The 16,404-nt window shown below is 36.5% G+C and overlaps 1 protein-coding gene across 2 annotated transcripts in view; it reads left to right on the plus strand.

Moving 5' to 3' along the window:
• Positions 1–36: 36 nt before the first annotated feature.
• Positions 37–16,404, plus strand: part of SPRED1 (sprouty related EVH1 domain containing 1) — a 59,003-nt gene continuing 42,635 nt past the window's right edge. Inside the window, exon 1 of one of the 2 annotated variants that reach the window (XM_085306675.1) lies at positions 37–282. In XM_085306675.1, the coding sequence (XP_085162801.1) occupies positions 251–282 (32 nt within the window). In that variant the 5' untranslated portion in view covers positions 37–250. Of the gene's footprint in view, positions 283–7,109; positions 7,196–16,404 lie in introns of those variants that run through there. The other variant, XM_085306676.1, reaches the window with a different exon arrangement.

Here is a 16,404-nt window from a genome sequence, read left to right on the forward strand (position 1 = left end):
CCGGCCCCGGCCCCGCCGCCCTCCCCGCGGGCCGGGACGCGCGCCGCGGCGCTGGACAACCGCGTTTGGCGTCCCTCGGCTAAACCCGCCCGCTCGCCCCCCCGCCCCCCGCGCCAGGACGCCGCTCCTATGCCGGTGTGGGCAGGCGGCTGCGGGGGCCCGACGATGGTGAAGTTTCTGGTGAGTTCTGGCTGCGCCCTGGCTGCGTCGGTGCTGCTCCAGCTGCCTGTCGGATCGCGGTGAGGAAAAAATGAGCGAAGAGACGGCGACTTCTCACAACGAGTAAGCAGCGCTGCTGGCCGCGGTCGCGCGTGGGCTGTGCGGGCGGTCCGCGGCGCGCGCGTGTGAGTGTGTGTGTACGGGGCACACGCGTGTGCGTGTTGGACGGGGGAGCGGGGGGGAGGGCGTGCGTGCACGGGGCCCACGCGTGTGCGTGCGCGGGGCTCGCGCGCGCGTGTGCGCAGCGCCTTCGCCCTGCGCTGCGTGGAAGCCGAGGAGCGCCGCTCTTTGTGCGGGAGCGTGTGCGAGGGGCGCCGGGAGCCGGCGGCGCGGAGCAGCGCGCTTAGGTTAAAGCCCTGTCGAGAAGGGTGCAGGTAGTGGTGGTGCCTTGCACGGGGRGAGGGAGGGAGGGTGGGTTTCGGGTGGCCAGAGAGGTATATCGGCGCGTACCGCCTCTGGTAATACCCTTKACTTGTGGATATTTCACATGGAAACTAGTGTGTGGGAGCTTCATCCTGCAGGAAACTGCTCCTGAATTTTAATTGGATGAGTCAGTCAGTGTAAATACAGCTTAAACCTACCCTAAAGCCTCTTTTTTTTTCTTTTCTTTCTCTTTTTTAATGAGCTCTTGGGACTTCTTTTTCTTTTTCCTATTTTTTTTCTTTTAAGAGAAAAGGGACAGTTCAAGAATCCTTTAGTTTTTAATGTGGCTGGTTTGGAGGAAATCCAGAGGAGAACGTGTATGTGTGCGGGTGTATCTGTGTGCATTTAGTCTGTCTTAAAAATAAATTTCGAGTGGGAGGAGATAAATATTTTTCAGAAAAACATCGGACTTCTTTATGGCATTGAGAAACGGAAATACGAAGTATTTTAAAACTTTATTATCGGAAAGTTTAAGTGCATAGAGGTGGTTAAGGTTGATTACTACAGTCTCTGAGCATAAGCATAACGATTTGCGATGTAGGTGTTTGCTGTAACTTATTTTATGAATGACGTGACGGATCATAATGCCGAGACAGCTCTTGGTAATGGTAAAGGACCACTGTGTCCTTTGTCTCTTATTCTTTAATAAACAGCAGTTTGATACAGGGCAGATTGATGGAATAAGAGCTGGTCCCGAGAAGAAGACCATTTTTTTTCGAAAAGAAAAACAGATGTTTCATTTTAATGCATTCCTCTAAATAAAACATTCACACCTTAATATAAGCTTYTTAACGATGAAGTTTTGATCATTGAACACACGTACTGGTAAATCCTTCTGGAATAAAAGAGCCCTGGAAATGCTGAGCCCGGTCTGTGGGGCTGCGTGCGCCGAGGGCTGCTCGCGAAGGTGAATTGCTGCAGTGTCAGTAGAGCTGGAAGCTGAAGCCGCCGCCATATTTCCTTTTTGTGAATCGTTCTCATTTGCATACCACAATCTCCATTCATAAAAACCAAAAAAAAAAAATTACTGTCATCACCGCTGACCAGCAACAAAACCTACCCTGCAAAGTGTGTAAAGCTTGTTTCTCGTCTGTTAGAGAATGGACCGCAGCAAGCAGTTTGCGGGTGAGGATTTTTGAGGACCTGCTGTATTAAAATATGCTGCTCACTGCTTGTTGACACAGTTATGTGGGAAATATCAGCTCGGGGAGGTGCTGGGAGCACGTGATCTGCTCCATTCATAAAATACCTGGCTGTCCATTCACAGTGCAGTACAGTGTCTGCATTGAGCAGACTTGCAGATTAGACCTGCATAAGAAGGGAGAGACAGACAGACCAGGAGGTTTATCTTAGCATGCAGTAGATATGCAGTTTATAAGTRTGTGCATGGAGAAGTTGCTGTAAAATTAGGGGGAAGTTATTTTTATGGTTTGTGTTTCTTTTTAATATAAAGGAGCATTAGTTTAGAAATACCTTTTCCTGATACATGCTTAAACATTAGACTATAAGTTTTATTCAAAATATGTTAGAGTATTTTTTTTCTTTCAGATATAGTGACTCAAAAATAAAATGAAAAACAAAGTAGTTAGTATGAACATGACTTCAAGATGGTGTACTAATCGCTTTATGGTATTTATTGAGCAATGCTAATCAGTAGTTACATGGTACAAGCATGGCACAGAAGTAAATCATAATATGGAAAACAGATTTCATGGATATCAAGTCAGTCGTACCTAAGAATGCTTCTGAAAATGTCGCTTCTTATAAAATACAGGTAATTCATAAGACTAAGTGGATAGAAATGAGCAGTGAAATCATTTTTTGTCTGTTTTCTTCAAGAATTTTATGGCAGATTAGGTATTACCATTTGTTTAACCTGTGCCATGGCTGAAGAAGTCTTTAATATAGAAGAGTGTTTTTTTTTAAATCTGACAAAATATTTAAAGCTCAATGCATTAATTTATGTTTTAAATATTTTGAAATTATTGTTTAAAGTATTGACTTAAGCCTAGTAATAAAGGATCACTAAAGCAGACAATATAATTGCTTGCTCTGTTTTGCAGTTGCTAGTGTTAAAACAGTGATGTTCATTGCTCGCAAATACAGTATTTCATTATCTTAAGAAATTATATTAAGGTGATCTTTAATTCTGTGCTTTTTGGAATGGAAGTTTTGTCATTAATGTAAGCAAAGAGAATGCCTGAAAGATTTTTAACCTTTACTTAAACTGACAAAGGCAAGCTTACACCACAATATTCAGTGGGAGGTGATTATATACATTTAGTTCTATATAAAACAACCTCACAAAGCACTGTTGACGTCGTTATTTTTTTCCATCTGTAGTTTTCTGTTTTCTTTTTCTCTGATTGTTAGAATATCAAAGCAATTCAACCCCAAAATTAAAAAAATGTTTATCTTCTCGGTTTCCTTTGCTGTTTTGAAAGCATTTTTGGCAACGATAGATTCGTTGTTCTTGTTTGGTAGATTTTGCACATAGCACAGGGGGATATAAGTATAAGTGATGGGAAAATATGATTAAAAATCTGAAGAAACTGTTGGGAAAATTAGGCAGATCTGTAAAATAAGCTATATTTAAAGTTCAGTGTGTGTAACTTGATCAGTACCTGATATTATAAATGGCCTTGAATTCATTAACAAATCTCTCATCATGTAAGGGTGAATACGGGTACTTTGCAAGACATTTTGTGTCATTGTAGCAACCCGGAATATTCTGGTAATTGAGAAATTTCCCTGTATAGAGTAAGACATAAAGATTTGTGCTGTTTCAAATGTGACCTTGATTAATAATGTTGAATTTTCATCATCTGTTTAAGTGTAATATGTAGTGGTAAAGATCAATTAAAAAGCTGCATTAAGGTTCTGACTAGGTTTCTTTTAGTAATGAACGTATGAAAGGCAGCCTTATAAAATGCTTATTGCCATGGATGGATTTTTTGTTGATGGTTTGATAGCTGTTGTAAGGATTTCATTGTATAGTTTCATCAGTTAGAAATATTCTATTTTTGTCAGTTTAATGTGGCTGATACAGAACAAGACCAAGTGGTGTTCACAAATATTATTAGTTTTTAAACAGAGGAATTAGTAGGGTTTATCAGCACATATGTCAGTTTAGTGTTCATGGAACTTAACGTAACAATGTCAAAACGTGCAGGTCAGCAAGCACTGTAAAAATAAATAAACAAAAATTTAAATAAAAAAAAATTCCTGACTTGGTGGCAGATTTTGTTGTCTAGAAACACGTCTAATTTCAGCATTAGGTAAAATAGAATAAATGTTATGTTATGTGATCCTTTTATGATAGGGATGAATGACCACAGGATTAAGATGGAGTCTGAGTTGCTCCTGTTATTGAAAATTAAGAGCAATACTTTATTGGTGCATTTACTTATTCTTGATGTTGCAGGTGATTTTTTTTTTTGAATGCTTGTGCTCACCAATAATATTTTGAGTTGCTTTTTTTTTTGCTACATAGGTATATGTAATATACTAATTTTTCTAGGTAATTAATTTTAAGAGATTAAAGAAGCGTTCACRGTATGTTAATATGCCTAACAACTTTTAGGTTATGAACTTACAAGTATTGTCAGGTTTTGATGATTGGAAATAGTAAAGCTGAATTAAACTTTTTAAATAAAATACTTAGTCAATATGTGCATGTGTCTTTCCTGAGTATTCATGAACATACAGTAGTTTGTACTTCAATTGTGTTTCAGGATTCCTTGTATTAATAACCAAAATATTGAAAGAGGAGCATAAAAACCCAGAAAATAAAGCTAACTTTTTTTTTTAAGTTTTGGGAAATTGTTAACACATTTCAGCAGACTTCAGATTTTATTTCTGCTATTTAGAACGTATATAGATGTCAAAATCCTTTATCCTTTAAGGAATTTAAATTAAAAAAAAATGCATTTCTGATGCTTTTTCTTCTTGAGGGGCTGCTAGTTTTAGAGTCCTGGGGAGTCTTTTCCAGTTCTGTGCACTGCTTCTTGGTGTTTCTTTGACTTTGTGTATCTCARTAATATTTTGAAGGTGATAACATGTTAAATTCAGCATCACCTTATGCAATCTGGAAGTCAAGAATTAAAAACATAAAAACAAGCAAAGGAAAAAAAAAACTTTCACCTTAGCAACATTTCCTAATTACTGTGATACTGCAGGAAAATGCTGTCTGGGTATTTCAACATACTGGAGCCATATATGGAGGATAATATTTGAAAATGGAGGAGGGCTTTCAGCATCTGTTTGTTTAAAGTGTAATGCGCTTGAACTGTTAAAATGGTAGTGAGGATGTCAATGTATGCTTCCAAAGCAGACATTTCTCAGAAAGAATTACTTCTGACAGAATCAGAAATCACAGAATTAAAGCTAGGGGCTTTCCTTGTTTTTTGGATAAATGCTGGTACTTTTTTGTGTGTGTTCTTTAAGCACTTCTGTGCATGCTTGGAAGGATCATACGTACTGGTTAGCTCACTGGAAGTACTGATGATTTGATAGTATATGATAAACACTAGAATGAGAAAGACTTTTCAATGATGCAAGGTGAACAAGAGACAAAGGAATTTTTTTTTCTTTTTGTGTTTTACTCCACTGATTCAGAAAGATGCAGTCTTTAGTGTGCATCATCTTAAACTGTGTTGTCCTGATGTTTATATGTGCACTTTCCTCGTCCTCTTACTGTTCTTTGCTGAATGGAACACGTTGCAGCTTCCAAAAAGGAAGCTGAGAGATTGTTAGGAGCTGCCATGCTGTTGATGTTCAAAGATTTGTCTAGCCTGGTTTCTTCATGCATATGTTAAAAACAAACTATAGTTGTCTTTTTTCTTCCTCTAAATTCCAGTGTGTAGCAACACTTAAGCGAATAAATTTTAACTAGTACAATGTGACGCACAATTATGGAACTACTGAAATTATAAACAAAAAATAAATACATTTGTTGTGGTTTTTTAAAATATAAAGTGTACTACTTTTTTACTTTCCTTGAAAATATGCATTCCTTTTCCTGAAAGCACTTTTAGTTGTGAGTATTTATTTCATTATTGGTGACTAGTGTGGTATCAGTTCTCCAAGTGAAAACTATTTATTTATTTATTTATTTAAAAAGAAACATTAGCAAGGTTTTTCATGCACTTAGATACTTTGTTAGGTTTCTTCTGACCCATAGCAGTATTCAGCAGAAATATTCTTCATATTTTTTTGTTAGGGAAGGAAGGAGACTGGCTATTCTTCCAGTATACTATATTAACAAATATTTGTAGACTTAAAAGTAGAACAGAATTATGGATTTTCTTAAGAGGGGAAGAGTTTGTTTTGCTAATGCTTAAACTATGRTCTAGTAAAATCTGTCTGGTACTATTTCCTGTGGCTTTTGTTCATTGTTCATTTTGTTCCACATGTCATATGTTGTAATATATATGTAAATATAGTATCCATCCTACTTGAAAAATGTATATACTAGAAATCTGTCTTTAAAACCACGGCAGTTCTGAACAGCATTTACTGGTAAAAAGCAAAGCATCTTATATGCCTGTGTTTTTACATCTCTTCTAACTTATTTTTTTTATAATATTCATGCTGATACTATCTATGATATCAATTTGTTAAGAGAATGTTATTTTCCATATTTCTCTCTTGCATGTGACAAGAAAAGAGTTGGGGAGAAGGCCATTATGTATGATAAAGAATAGAAAATATACATTTAAGTGAGTACTAAAATTGATTATAAATGTAGCTCCAATTCAGTAATTAGTCTTGCTCCACGTAGTTGCAGGCTGTAATAACATTCCCAATGCTCAAAATAAGGTGGGCAAAGTACAATAAATTGTTCCCAATATAATCATGATAAATGCATCTGTACATCCAAGGAGAGCTCAAGCATTTTTCCTGTAAGAAATCACTGTCTTCTGATAGTAAACTGAAGAAGGGAAAATGTCATAGAAATTCAACCAGTTTTTCAGCATTACTGACTGATACAAAACTTGTATTTATAAGAAAGTGTTTCTAGTGCATGCTGCACAAGAATTCCCAAAATATATGATGTCATAACTTCTAAATCACATTTTAAAATGAGGTGGTAAAGATGATTCTTTTTTTCAGCTGTATTCATTCTTGTGTTTGAAAAATGTGACTACTGCCATTTATGATTGGGGGGGCACAAAGAGGGGGGTGAAGATGAAGTCTTATATCGGTGTCTAATCGGTACCTCTGCTTTAGAGAGTCAAACATTTCACCATTTTCACCTGTTCAGAGCATTTAAAGAAGTGACATAAGCCTACACTTTGCTTCAAAGTCAATTTGTAAAAACAGGCTCCATTAAAGCCTATGGAAAGAGTTTTTTTTCTTTTTTTTTTTTTTTAGTAACTCCAGAAAAACAGTACTGAATAAATAGGTCTTCCCCAAGATGATTTGACAGCTGTGGACAATTACTCTTTTGTTTGACTTGTAGTGACAAGTTGTGACAGTTACTGAAGTTTGTGAAAGCAAAAATGAAACTGACTCATATTCACGGCATTTGACTTTCCTAAAACTGAAACAAGTAAGTGCAATGACAAGAAAAATCAAGAATCTCATTAATAAAACAAGAAACTACTTAACTGAAAGTTAATGTGTAATTTGTTGGAAAATAGTTACTGGAACTGACTGTCTTGCCTAAGTAAAAATAGAGTCAGTAAGATGCATCTCTCGGTAGGGATTCCTGCCTCTGATTTGTCTTTCAGAAATAATGCCGAACTGTTGTTTTGCAGTGGTATAAACCTCGAGGGTAGAAGCGATTCCTCTCTCTAACTTCTGGATAGGATTAAATAAGGATAGTGAAAGGTGGGAGTGCAGAGACTGCTCTGATGTGGGAATTTTTATGTAGCTTCCTAGAAACTCTTCAGCCTCTCAGAGCTGGAAGTACTCTGTGTCCCAGGTGTTTCTCTTTCTGTGCTTGACATGCATGCTTGCTTACTCTGGATTGCAGTACAGTGTGCCTTAATCACAAGCCTGTGATTGAGTAATGTTCTCTATATGCTGGGCCTTGAATGGGAACAACTTCTGGAGGGCTTTTGGAAGGTAATGAGACAAATTCAAGGTTTAAAATTGAGTCCTGTACATCTAAAATGTGGAATTCTGTTCTTACCTCCGTAAGCAGCTCTATGCCAAAGCTGTATGGTTTTAATCACTAGTTACTGTTGTTAATCCCTGCATTTGTTTATACTCTCTTCAGGACCAAGAATAGTTTTGAAGTTTCTTAGTAGAGTAGACTTCTGGTAGCTATGTATTTATGCACTCTTTAGAGGACAGTTATCCATGTTGTTACAATTCCATTTGCAGTTCAAATGTTAGTGACCTGTATAGCTAGAGTCATGCAAAGAGGTAGGTTTTCTGTCTCTTAATTTAATTTTGCAGGATTTTTGAAACCTTCATAAGCAATGATAATTACTGGTCCTACTGGCAGATAGGAGCGTGCCAAGAGAATGTGAAGCAGTAAAATCAAACACTCAACAATCTTCAAGCTTCAGACCTGAGATCACTTGTGCAGTTGTAATCCATGTGCGCAAGAGGTATGAATTTTAATAATGAGGCAGAGCCGGGAATGTAATCAGATCACATGAATTCTGCTCTCAAATCTTTAATGCTAGGAAATGCCCTTTTTATTCAGCTCCTTTCCTCATTTGCCACTTGCCTTGTGTCAGAAATGAGATGGATCTTCTGATCACACATGCATTCTATATAATTAAAGACTATGTCTTAATGAACGTGCAAAGTTCTATTAATACTGATACCAAAAAGCAAAGCAACAATCTTCTCAGAAGTTTGTTAGATGTTTTGGGGGTAGGGGTTGTTTCTGCCAACTTTTACTTCCAATCTTAGTTTTTAATCTTCAAACTTCAACTCTGAGATTTCAAGTATTGGTACTGTTGCTGTAATTCTGTCCAATGTTGTTATGCTGTTTCTTATTTTTTAATTCTTATCTGAAAGTTGGATTTCTTTTTTCCTTTTTTCTTTCAGTTTGGAAGCTTTTCTTTCTAGTGTGGTATGGAAGCTACTTGAGGGAATAGTAAGGTTTTTTTGTATATGAGTTCAACTTGCCTTTGTTTCACTTTCTTAAGTGGTAACGATTTCTGTTGCAAGAAGTCATGATGACATTATCAGATATGTACATCTAGCATATTAGCCAGAGTATCAGTCAAGCTATTGACAGTTATTGGCATGTTTGCTGTAGATAAACCTAATATATGGATTGCAGTTAAGCCCACAATTTTATGTGTTGGCATTTGTTACATATCCTTCAGGAATAGGGTCATAGTTAAAAATTCAGGCTTATAAGTGCAGTTGTCCTTGAAACCAATAAAAGTCACAGTTGCTTGTCATTTCTTAATCAGACGCTACATTTTTTTCTAGTTAAAACCCTAATATTTTCTACCTTTTTTTTGTTTGTTTTTTTTTTTTTGGCAACTGCTAGGTAAAGCATGTTCTTCAACAGACTTGCAATTTTCTGGTATGTACTTCCTAAAGAAGTTGGTGAGAATATCTAAAATCAGACTCATGTATTTGCTTTATGCATTAAAACCTGTAAGTGCCCTGACTGAATCTTACTTCCTTTTATATTTCCTTCAACCTCCAGGCCACTTCTTCGATGGGTGTATAACCACTACTAAAACTTAATGTTGTGATGGTCCCTAGTACTTCAGTGCTTTCTGTATTTCTGCTGAACTGTTCTAGTTTAAATTATCTTGTATTATCTTAGTTGCAGTCAACTTGAAACATCTTTCAGAAGAGCCCCTATATGCACCTTAAAATGTACAGGCTTTGTTACTATGGTGATGGAAAAGAATTCTGCATGTTAACAACCCCATGTTAGGTAATGGAGGATTTGCAAGAATCAGTTAAGCGTTTGCCTGGGGCACTGAAAATTGAACCCGTACCCATACCTTCACCCAGACCTGTTAACTATAAGAAGGCTGATGGAATTGTGTTATGAGATTAGACGCTTCTCTGTTTTCAGGTTGTTTTGGGCTGGGGTTTTTTTCCTTCTGTGGAAAGGATATTAAAAAAAGCTGGAATAGTGTTGCTTTGTCACATCCTTCTAAGCGTCATATGTCAAATACTTAGTTTGTTCGGCATTGCTTATTTTTAATACAGGATAAAGGAGATGATGGTATAAGCATTTTGTGGGTATGTTTGCCATTGATACAAAACCAGTTTTGCTTTTCTTTGAACCCCTTAAGTTAGGGTACAGTGCAAGAATTCCTACCTTTAATTTCTTTGTTATGTCTGCCTACAAATCGTGCAAAGCAAGAATGTGTCTGCATTTGTTTCCGTGGTGTAAGGTAGAAAGCCTGAACTTGTTCTCCTGTGTCTGTTTTTCTCTACCTGCTCTACCCTTACGAGCTGTAGCTTTCTTCCATCAGACATTGTTACTTACATTCTTTTTTCCTACTGAAAGTGGAATGTCTGTGTTTAAGTGTTTTGGCTTTTAGGGAGACCTCTAAACCTACAAACACTACGAGAATGGAAGTGATTTTTGTTTTTACTTGGCCTTTTTTTTGTTGTTGTTGCTGTTTTGGTTTTGCACAGATGCACTTTTTGAAATGTTTTTCTACATTATGTACTGTTCTCATAGAGTTTATCCAGAAAAGCTTGTCCAGGAGTAAGACACTAATTGGTTTCTCTTTAAGAAGTTTTGACTGAGGTACTAAGCACCCTTACAGCTCTTAATATGAGGCTTCTACCCTTGAGCATTGTCATGTTAGCAAAAAAAAAAATGGTTTTTGCCAGCCTGGAGCAACAAATCGTAACCTAGACAGTAACATATGTTTCCTTTCCTATAGAAGAAATGCTTTCCACTTGCTATCAGTTCATCCACTGCTCAGCTGTGAGAGTAGAAGACACTGCAACTGTTAAAAGCAATAATGAATGATTTCTCCAGCACAGAAAATTCAACTCAACTTTGTCCATACTTCCAAAGTTTGTGAACAAAGCTCTTTGAAGTATCTGGTTCTGAACAAAATCAGCATGTATAAATTAAAGTTCTGGTGCAATGAAGAAATGATTTGACTAAATCTGTCAGCATTTCAACTATTTTCTTAGGCCTGGACAACTGCTGGGGTACAGGTTTGGCTTTTCTTCATTTTGACATAACTGTACTGCGTGAGTGTGATCCCAAATATTGAGGCTAAATGGGTGAAGAGAAAGCTTTAAGCAATCTTTGGTCCTAATGCTTCTTCAAGTCTGAGGGCGTTAACAACAGACTTTGATCARCATACCCCAAATAATGTAATCCAGGCCTCTGCCATGTGTTTCAGGAAAAGACCTTCAGTAGTAGTTGCGAGTGATATCCTTTTGGCTTTTGGACGTCAAAGGAAGTTACAGGTGTCAGTCCTCCAGAACAGCAGTAACGCTGCCCAGCTCTTTCTGATACTGCTTCACAGTTTATTTTCAAGGCAGAGAAAAACATGTTAGGAGAGCTGGACTAAACTATTCTAATGATTAATTAAATTTATATGTAAAGGTGAAAAATTACTCTCTGTCAAATCGTTGCCTTGGCTTTTCTTCCTCTTTTCTTAATTTAGTGTTTGTTAGTTGCCAGATTGTCAAAGTGCTGAAATGGAGAAGTCGCTAGATAGGAAATATGAAACCCTGGTCTCTGTTAAACCAAGTATTTGTAATTTCTTGTCAGTTTAACTCAATTTCCAAGGTTCAGGGTCTAAGATAGAAAAGTTATTCATCATTTTCGAGCCTGAAGTGAAAAATTAAGCATCTAAGTATGTGAATAATGATCTATATAATGATGTAAAAGAACTGCAGGGGGGTGATGCATCTTCACTAGTAAGAGTTACTGAAACACTTGCATAAGGGTTACAGACAGTGGCAAAATGGTGTATTTAATGGTCACCAACCAGTGCAACTTAAGCCTTCATTAGAAATAAAAGTACTGCATATATCAAGGAAAACTAACTTTCCTGTTTGTTAATTTAAAGAGTGATTGAAATAATGATGTAATTTATTTCTGCTTAAATCAATACCATCTTTTAGATAACTTCAACAGTTAGTTACCTTCATCTTCTGAAGCCCATGTGGCATCTTGGACAGTAAAGCCGGAAAAGAAACTAGCAGGCAGCTGAGATGTTCTAGTCAGCACATTAATGTGTATCAGATTATTAGGAGGGAGAAGGATGAGGTTTGGGGTTTTTTTGTTGTTGGTGGTGGTAGTGTGTGTGTGTGTCCCCATTCCTTCAGTACAGCTTTAGTTTTTGACTGTGCAGAATACTTAGAATCTACCAAAATTAATGTGTGGTCATCTGCAGAGTATAGAAACCATAGTATCTGCATTAAACATAATCCTACAATAAAAAGGATCTACTTTCTACTTCTTTTCCTTGTCTAATCAACAGTTACGCATTTTACAGTGGAGAAAGCGTAACTGTCATTTCCAAATTTGAGCATGAAAAGCTGTGATCTAGGGGTTTTAGATAAGAGGAGATTTATTGCATTTTTTGTTATTCTCCAGGTGAAACAAGTATTCCCCCTTTTTCCATGTAATAAAGTGGTATATTTTAAATCCTGAGAACAATAGTTTAATAGTTATATTGAAAGATGGTGGGTGTTCAGGCTTTGGGTGTATCATATTTTCAACTGGATGCAACTTTTGTTGTCTTTATCTACACTGGAAAATGATCTTCTCTAAATGGCTACTTTGCTTTCCTCTACAAAAGGTTCTTACCATAATTCAGCAAGTAACTTTGCCAAAAATTGTTCCTGTGTGATTTTTGTGATATGTCCTCTGGCAATAGCAGTGCTGGTCAAAAAGAAAAAGTTCCCCTAGTCAAACTGTTCCTTGAGGTGTTTAGTCGATCTCAGAAAGCTCAGCTTCATGCTTGTGTGCCTTTATCGTCCATAGAGAGCACAATCACAAATAGTTCTTGCATCTGGCAGTGGAGGTAAATAGGATTATATATTACTACTATGTGTGATTTTTCTGATTTTTTTTTTCCTAATGATGAAACTTCTGTTCATTAGTCTTGGTTTCCATTATGTACTGTTTTCTTCAGAAAGGAAAATATTTTGGAGTTAGTTTACTAATTTCCATACATAGTTTTACAGTAGCAGTTCCCAAATCTAGTGGTTAAGGCTGTCAAGCAGGGTTGTGAGGTCCACAGGAATTAAATTGAATTGGGTATTCATGTTAGTATTTGGGGTTGCATAGCTAATGTCTATGGCTATAAAGGTCTGGAATTTGATTGTCCTCTATAAAACTGTTCAGAGAAGGGTGCACACAAGCAAAAAAAATTTTTTTTTCCCTTCTTGGCTGGTGTAAATCTGAACGTTTAAATGTACCCCTCCACAAATGGTATGAAGTTCTGTAGTGGTGTTTGCCTGAATGGCCTTGGTAGGTTAWTTACATAATCTGCAATAGTTAACTCTTCTTTTTTTTTTTATTTAAAATTCTTTATGTCAACCTCTGAAGTATTTCAGAATAAGCTAAAGTTGCATAAGTACACAAGCCATTTAAAATCAAAATAAAAAGAATTCCTTTAATACCCTATGTCATCCTACATTTCACCAATACTGACAAATCGAGTTTCACTAAATACCATCACTGCTGTCATTTTGACACAAAAAATAACTTTGTCTCTATGTAGTTAATACCACCTCTTAAAACATCTAAAGCAAATTTATAGTTGAGATCAGTTAATGAGAGGGTGTGGGAGTAGATTTATGTGAAATCTACTGAACTTAACTGCTTGCTTGTTTGCTTTTTAATGGTAAAGCAGATCTGTAATTTGAAGTGGTTTGATGAGGTTTTTGTGACAGGTCAGATATGACTCAAAACTACTTTAAACCAGAAAAGGGGTCAGCATTGCCTTGAAATGGAATTGAATATCTCCCTTTGAAAATGTTCAAGAAAGTTGGTAACTGAGAGATTAATTGCACGTTAGGAGGTCTTCAGTATCGGCCCAAAATGTTCAAAGGACACCACAAGTTAATAATGATTTAGTGTTACATTTTATTATGTACATTTTAGTACATTTAAGATGTTAATTCTTTAATAAAAGCATAGGAGTTRTTATCAGGCAAACATTGGTCAAAAATGCATGTTTCAAACTGTGGCCTGACAACCTTGCACAAAGCCAGACTGGAATCCTTTTCTTTCTATTTAGTTTTTATCCTGATCTTAGTAGTCTGATGTAAAGTATGTTTGCTCTAAAATCTGTGTTTTAAAAAGCATTTTAAACTTACTTTTGATTGTCATGTTTTTAAGGACATCTTGCTTTCCTTTCTGTGTGCAAGCATAAAGCTGCTATAGTGTAGTTGCAAATAATGGCATAGGTAAAAGTTGAAGCAATTTAAAAAGCTGTCACACTGCTTTTTCATTTTTTTAAGTCAAGTTTCCTAAATTAAAAACACTTTTTTGAAGTGTCATTTTTCCTCTTGCTATACTTAGCTGAATTGCACGTGCGCATTCCTGTTTTCTCATCAGGAAGTGTGAGCTGAAATACATTATTTGTTTCTTGATTCTTTGATGGAAAAATTTACTTTGTGGTTGTCTGGTAGTACTTCAYCTTTGTTTCAATAATTAACAGTTAATCTGGTTTGATGTGACTTATCTGTTCTCAGTATAAGTGTTGTGTTTTCAGGCATTCAGAAGTTAGCTGAAATTGCCATGCAGATTATTCAGTTTTAATCTATTGATATACTATGCTGTTTGTGTTTGAGCATTAGAACTTGAAGTTGGTCTCAATATCATAGCACATACAGCACACCTAATGCAGTGCACAAATCATTGTGTAGTTCTTGCGAGATAAACCATTTCACAAAAAGAAGTATGCAAGCAGTATGTAAATAAGATGACATGATAAAATGGAAATATTTCCAGTAGCTATGTGATAGTATAGGGGAGAACTTAGGAGTGTTAACTTCTGATACAAAATGCATTGAATTTGACGTAATGGCAGTGTTTTTTTTTTTTTTTGTTGTTGTTTTTTTTAAGGCTAAAATAATATTTTAGCCAGAGAAGGGGGATTGGGAATACTTGTACTCTTGGGCTTGGGGCCTTGAACAAGTGCCACATAAAGTGGGGAGGGGACTTCTGTGTCTCCTTCCATTAGTCACCTCCAGTACAACTGGGTCCTTTTAACCAATGCTTGGGAACTGTCCTTTGGCTGTACCTTGGCCACCGGAAAGGCAGCCTAATTGTGTTTCAAAGACTGTACATGTTTATATGCTTGTAGTTGGATCTAAACTACTTTGTAAGATGTGACTTTACGTTGGATATACTTAAGTACCTGAGATGCAAAGATCCATTTACCTGCATAATTTTTTTTAATGTGATACTTAATGTGTATAATAGAAATCAGTTGATCACAAGGAATTTCTGACTGCTTATTTGGGCCCAGGCAGCGCCAAATGTAGATGTGAAATCTCATAGGTTTGAGGCAGTTGCTGAGTATTTTTAAATTACTTCTTTCTTTCTCACTGCTGTTAATGTTCAACTTCCTATAGACAATTTCTTAGAAGTAAATTACACCACTGTTGTTCTTGTTGCACATAGCACTTTGCAAGATTTTAGAGCTGGAAGACATAGTTAGCTCTTAATTCCCTTAGCCTTATTGGGCCAAGGATCTTTGCCATGACAGATCTTCCAAATGTGGCTAGTAGAAGTAGTAGTGAATGCAGGTGGTGGTGGATACCAGTCTCTTAATTCTGAATGGCATTGACAGTTACCAAAGTTTCTTTTCTTTACTCAAATTTACCATTACTAGAGATTAAGATGAAAGGCAGTAGGAACAGTAAGACAATACTGAAGAGATTGTCACAGAAATGCATCTACAGTGTGGTTTTATTTTAAATACATTATAAAAATACATTATAAAGTGGATTAGGCAAACTGCTGGCCTTAGATTTCTAAAATTATTTCAAGTATCTTACTATTTGAAGGTTCTTCTAACAGATTTTTTTTTAAGCTTTTTCATTAGGATCATTATATTAAAACTTTGTTTCTTGTTTTGAGTTATTACCCTATCAACCATTGTATTCGGAGTTTATTTTTCCAGAACCTAAGTCTAGTTGGTGTATTGTTTAGTCATTTTGGAAGCTGTAGATTGTCCAAGACTTTCAGTCTTACCAGTGGTACACATAGCATTAGTAAGAAACCATATATAGGAAAAATTTACAGGTTTTGTTCATTAGCTTTGTTACTACTTTTAAAGAAAGCTCATACACTGTTCTGAAATCTTAAAGAAAATGCAAAGAGAAGTCTAAGTATTTCTGTGGGTTACGCAACTGCCATTCCTTTTATGTAAAATGACAGATTTCACCAGAATTCCTGTCTCTTAAACAGGAGACCATGATTCCAACACACATTATAGCAACCTTATTTTATATTCTGCCAAAAGCAGTTATTCTGCAAGGCTTATAAATATGTGTTAACTTCGTGTGTGATAAACTCCGTAGACTCACAGGAATATGTAGGTCCACTCAGACTGATTTATTTAAATGTTTGTAGGAGTGAAGCCCAAATTCTTGCTTAAGAAGATGTTTCTATTCGCAAGCTTGTGCAGATTATTCTGTAGCCTGCTTACATTTTGGTTGGGATTGGTATATTATCATTAGGATTATTACTATACCAAGGTAAAGAGTGTTTGCATTTAACAGTATTTGGTGAGGATTGTTTTAGGAAACGTGTTCTGATCCACGAGAATCAGAACAACTTCTTTTATGCTTTCAAAAACTCTTACCTACTCAAGAATCCTATTTTTA

Source organism: Rhea americana, unplaced genomic scaffold (assembly GCF_003343005.1).
Source record: "Rhea americana isolate MKP2758 unplaced genomic scaffold, rheAme1 scaffold_245, whole genome shotgun sequence".
Lineage (NCBI taxonomy): Eukaryota > Metazoa > Chordata > Aves > Rheiformes > Rheidae > Rhea > Rhea americana.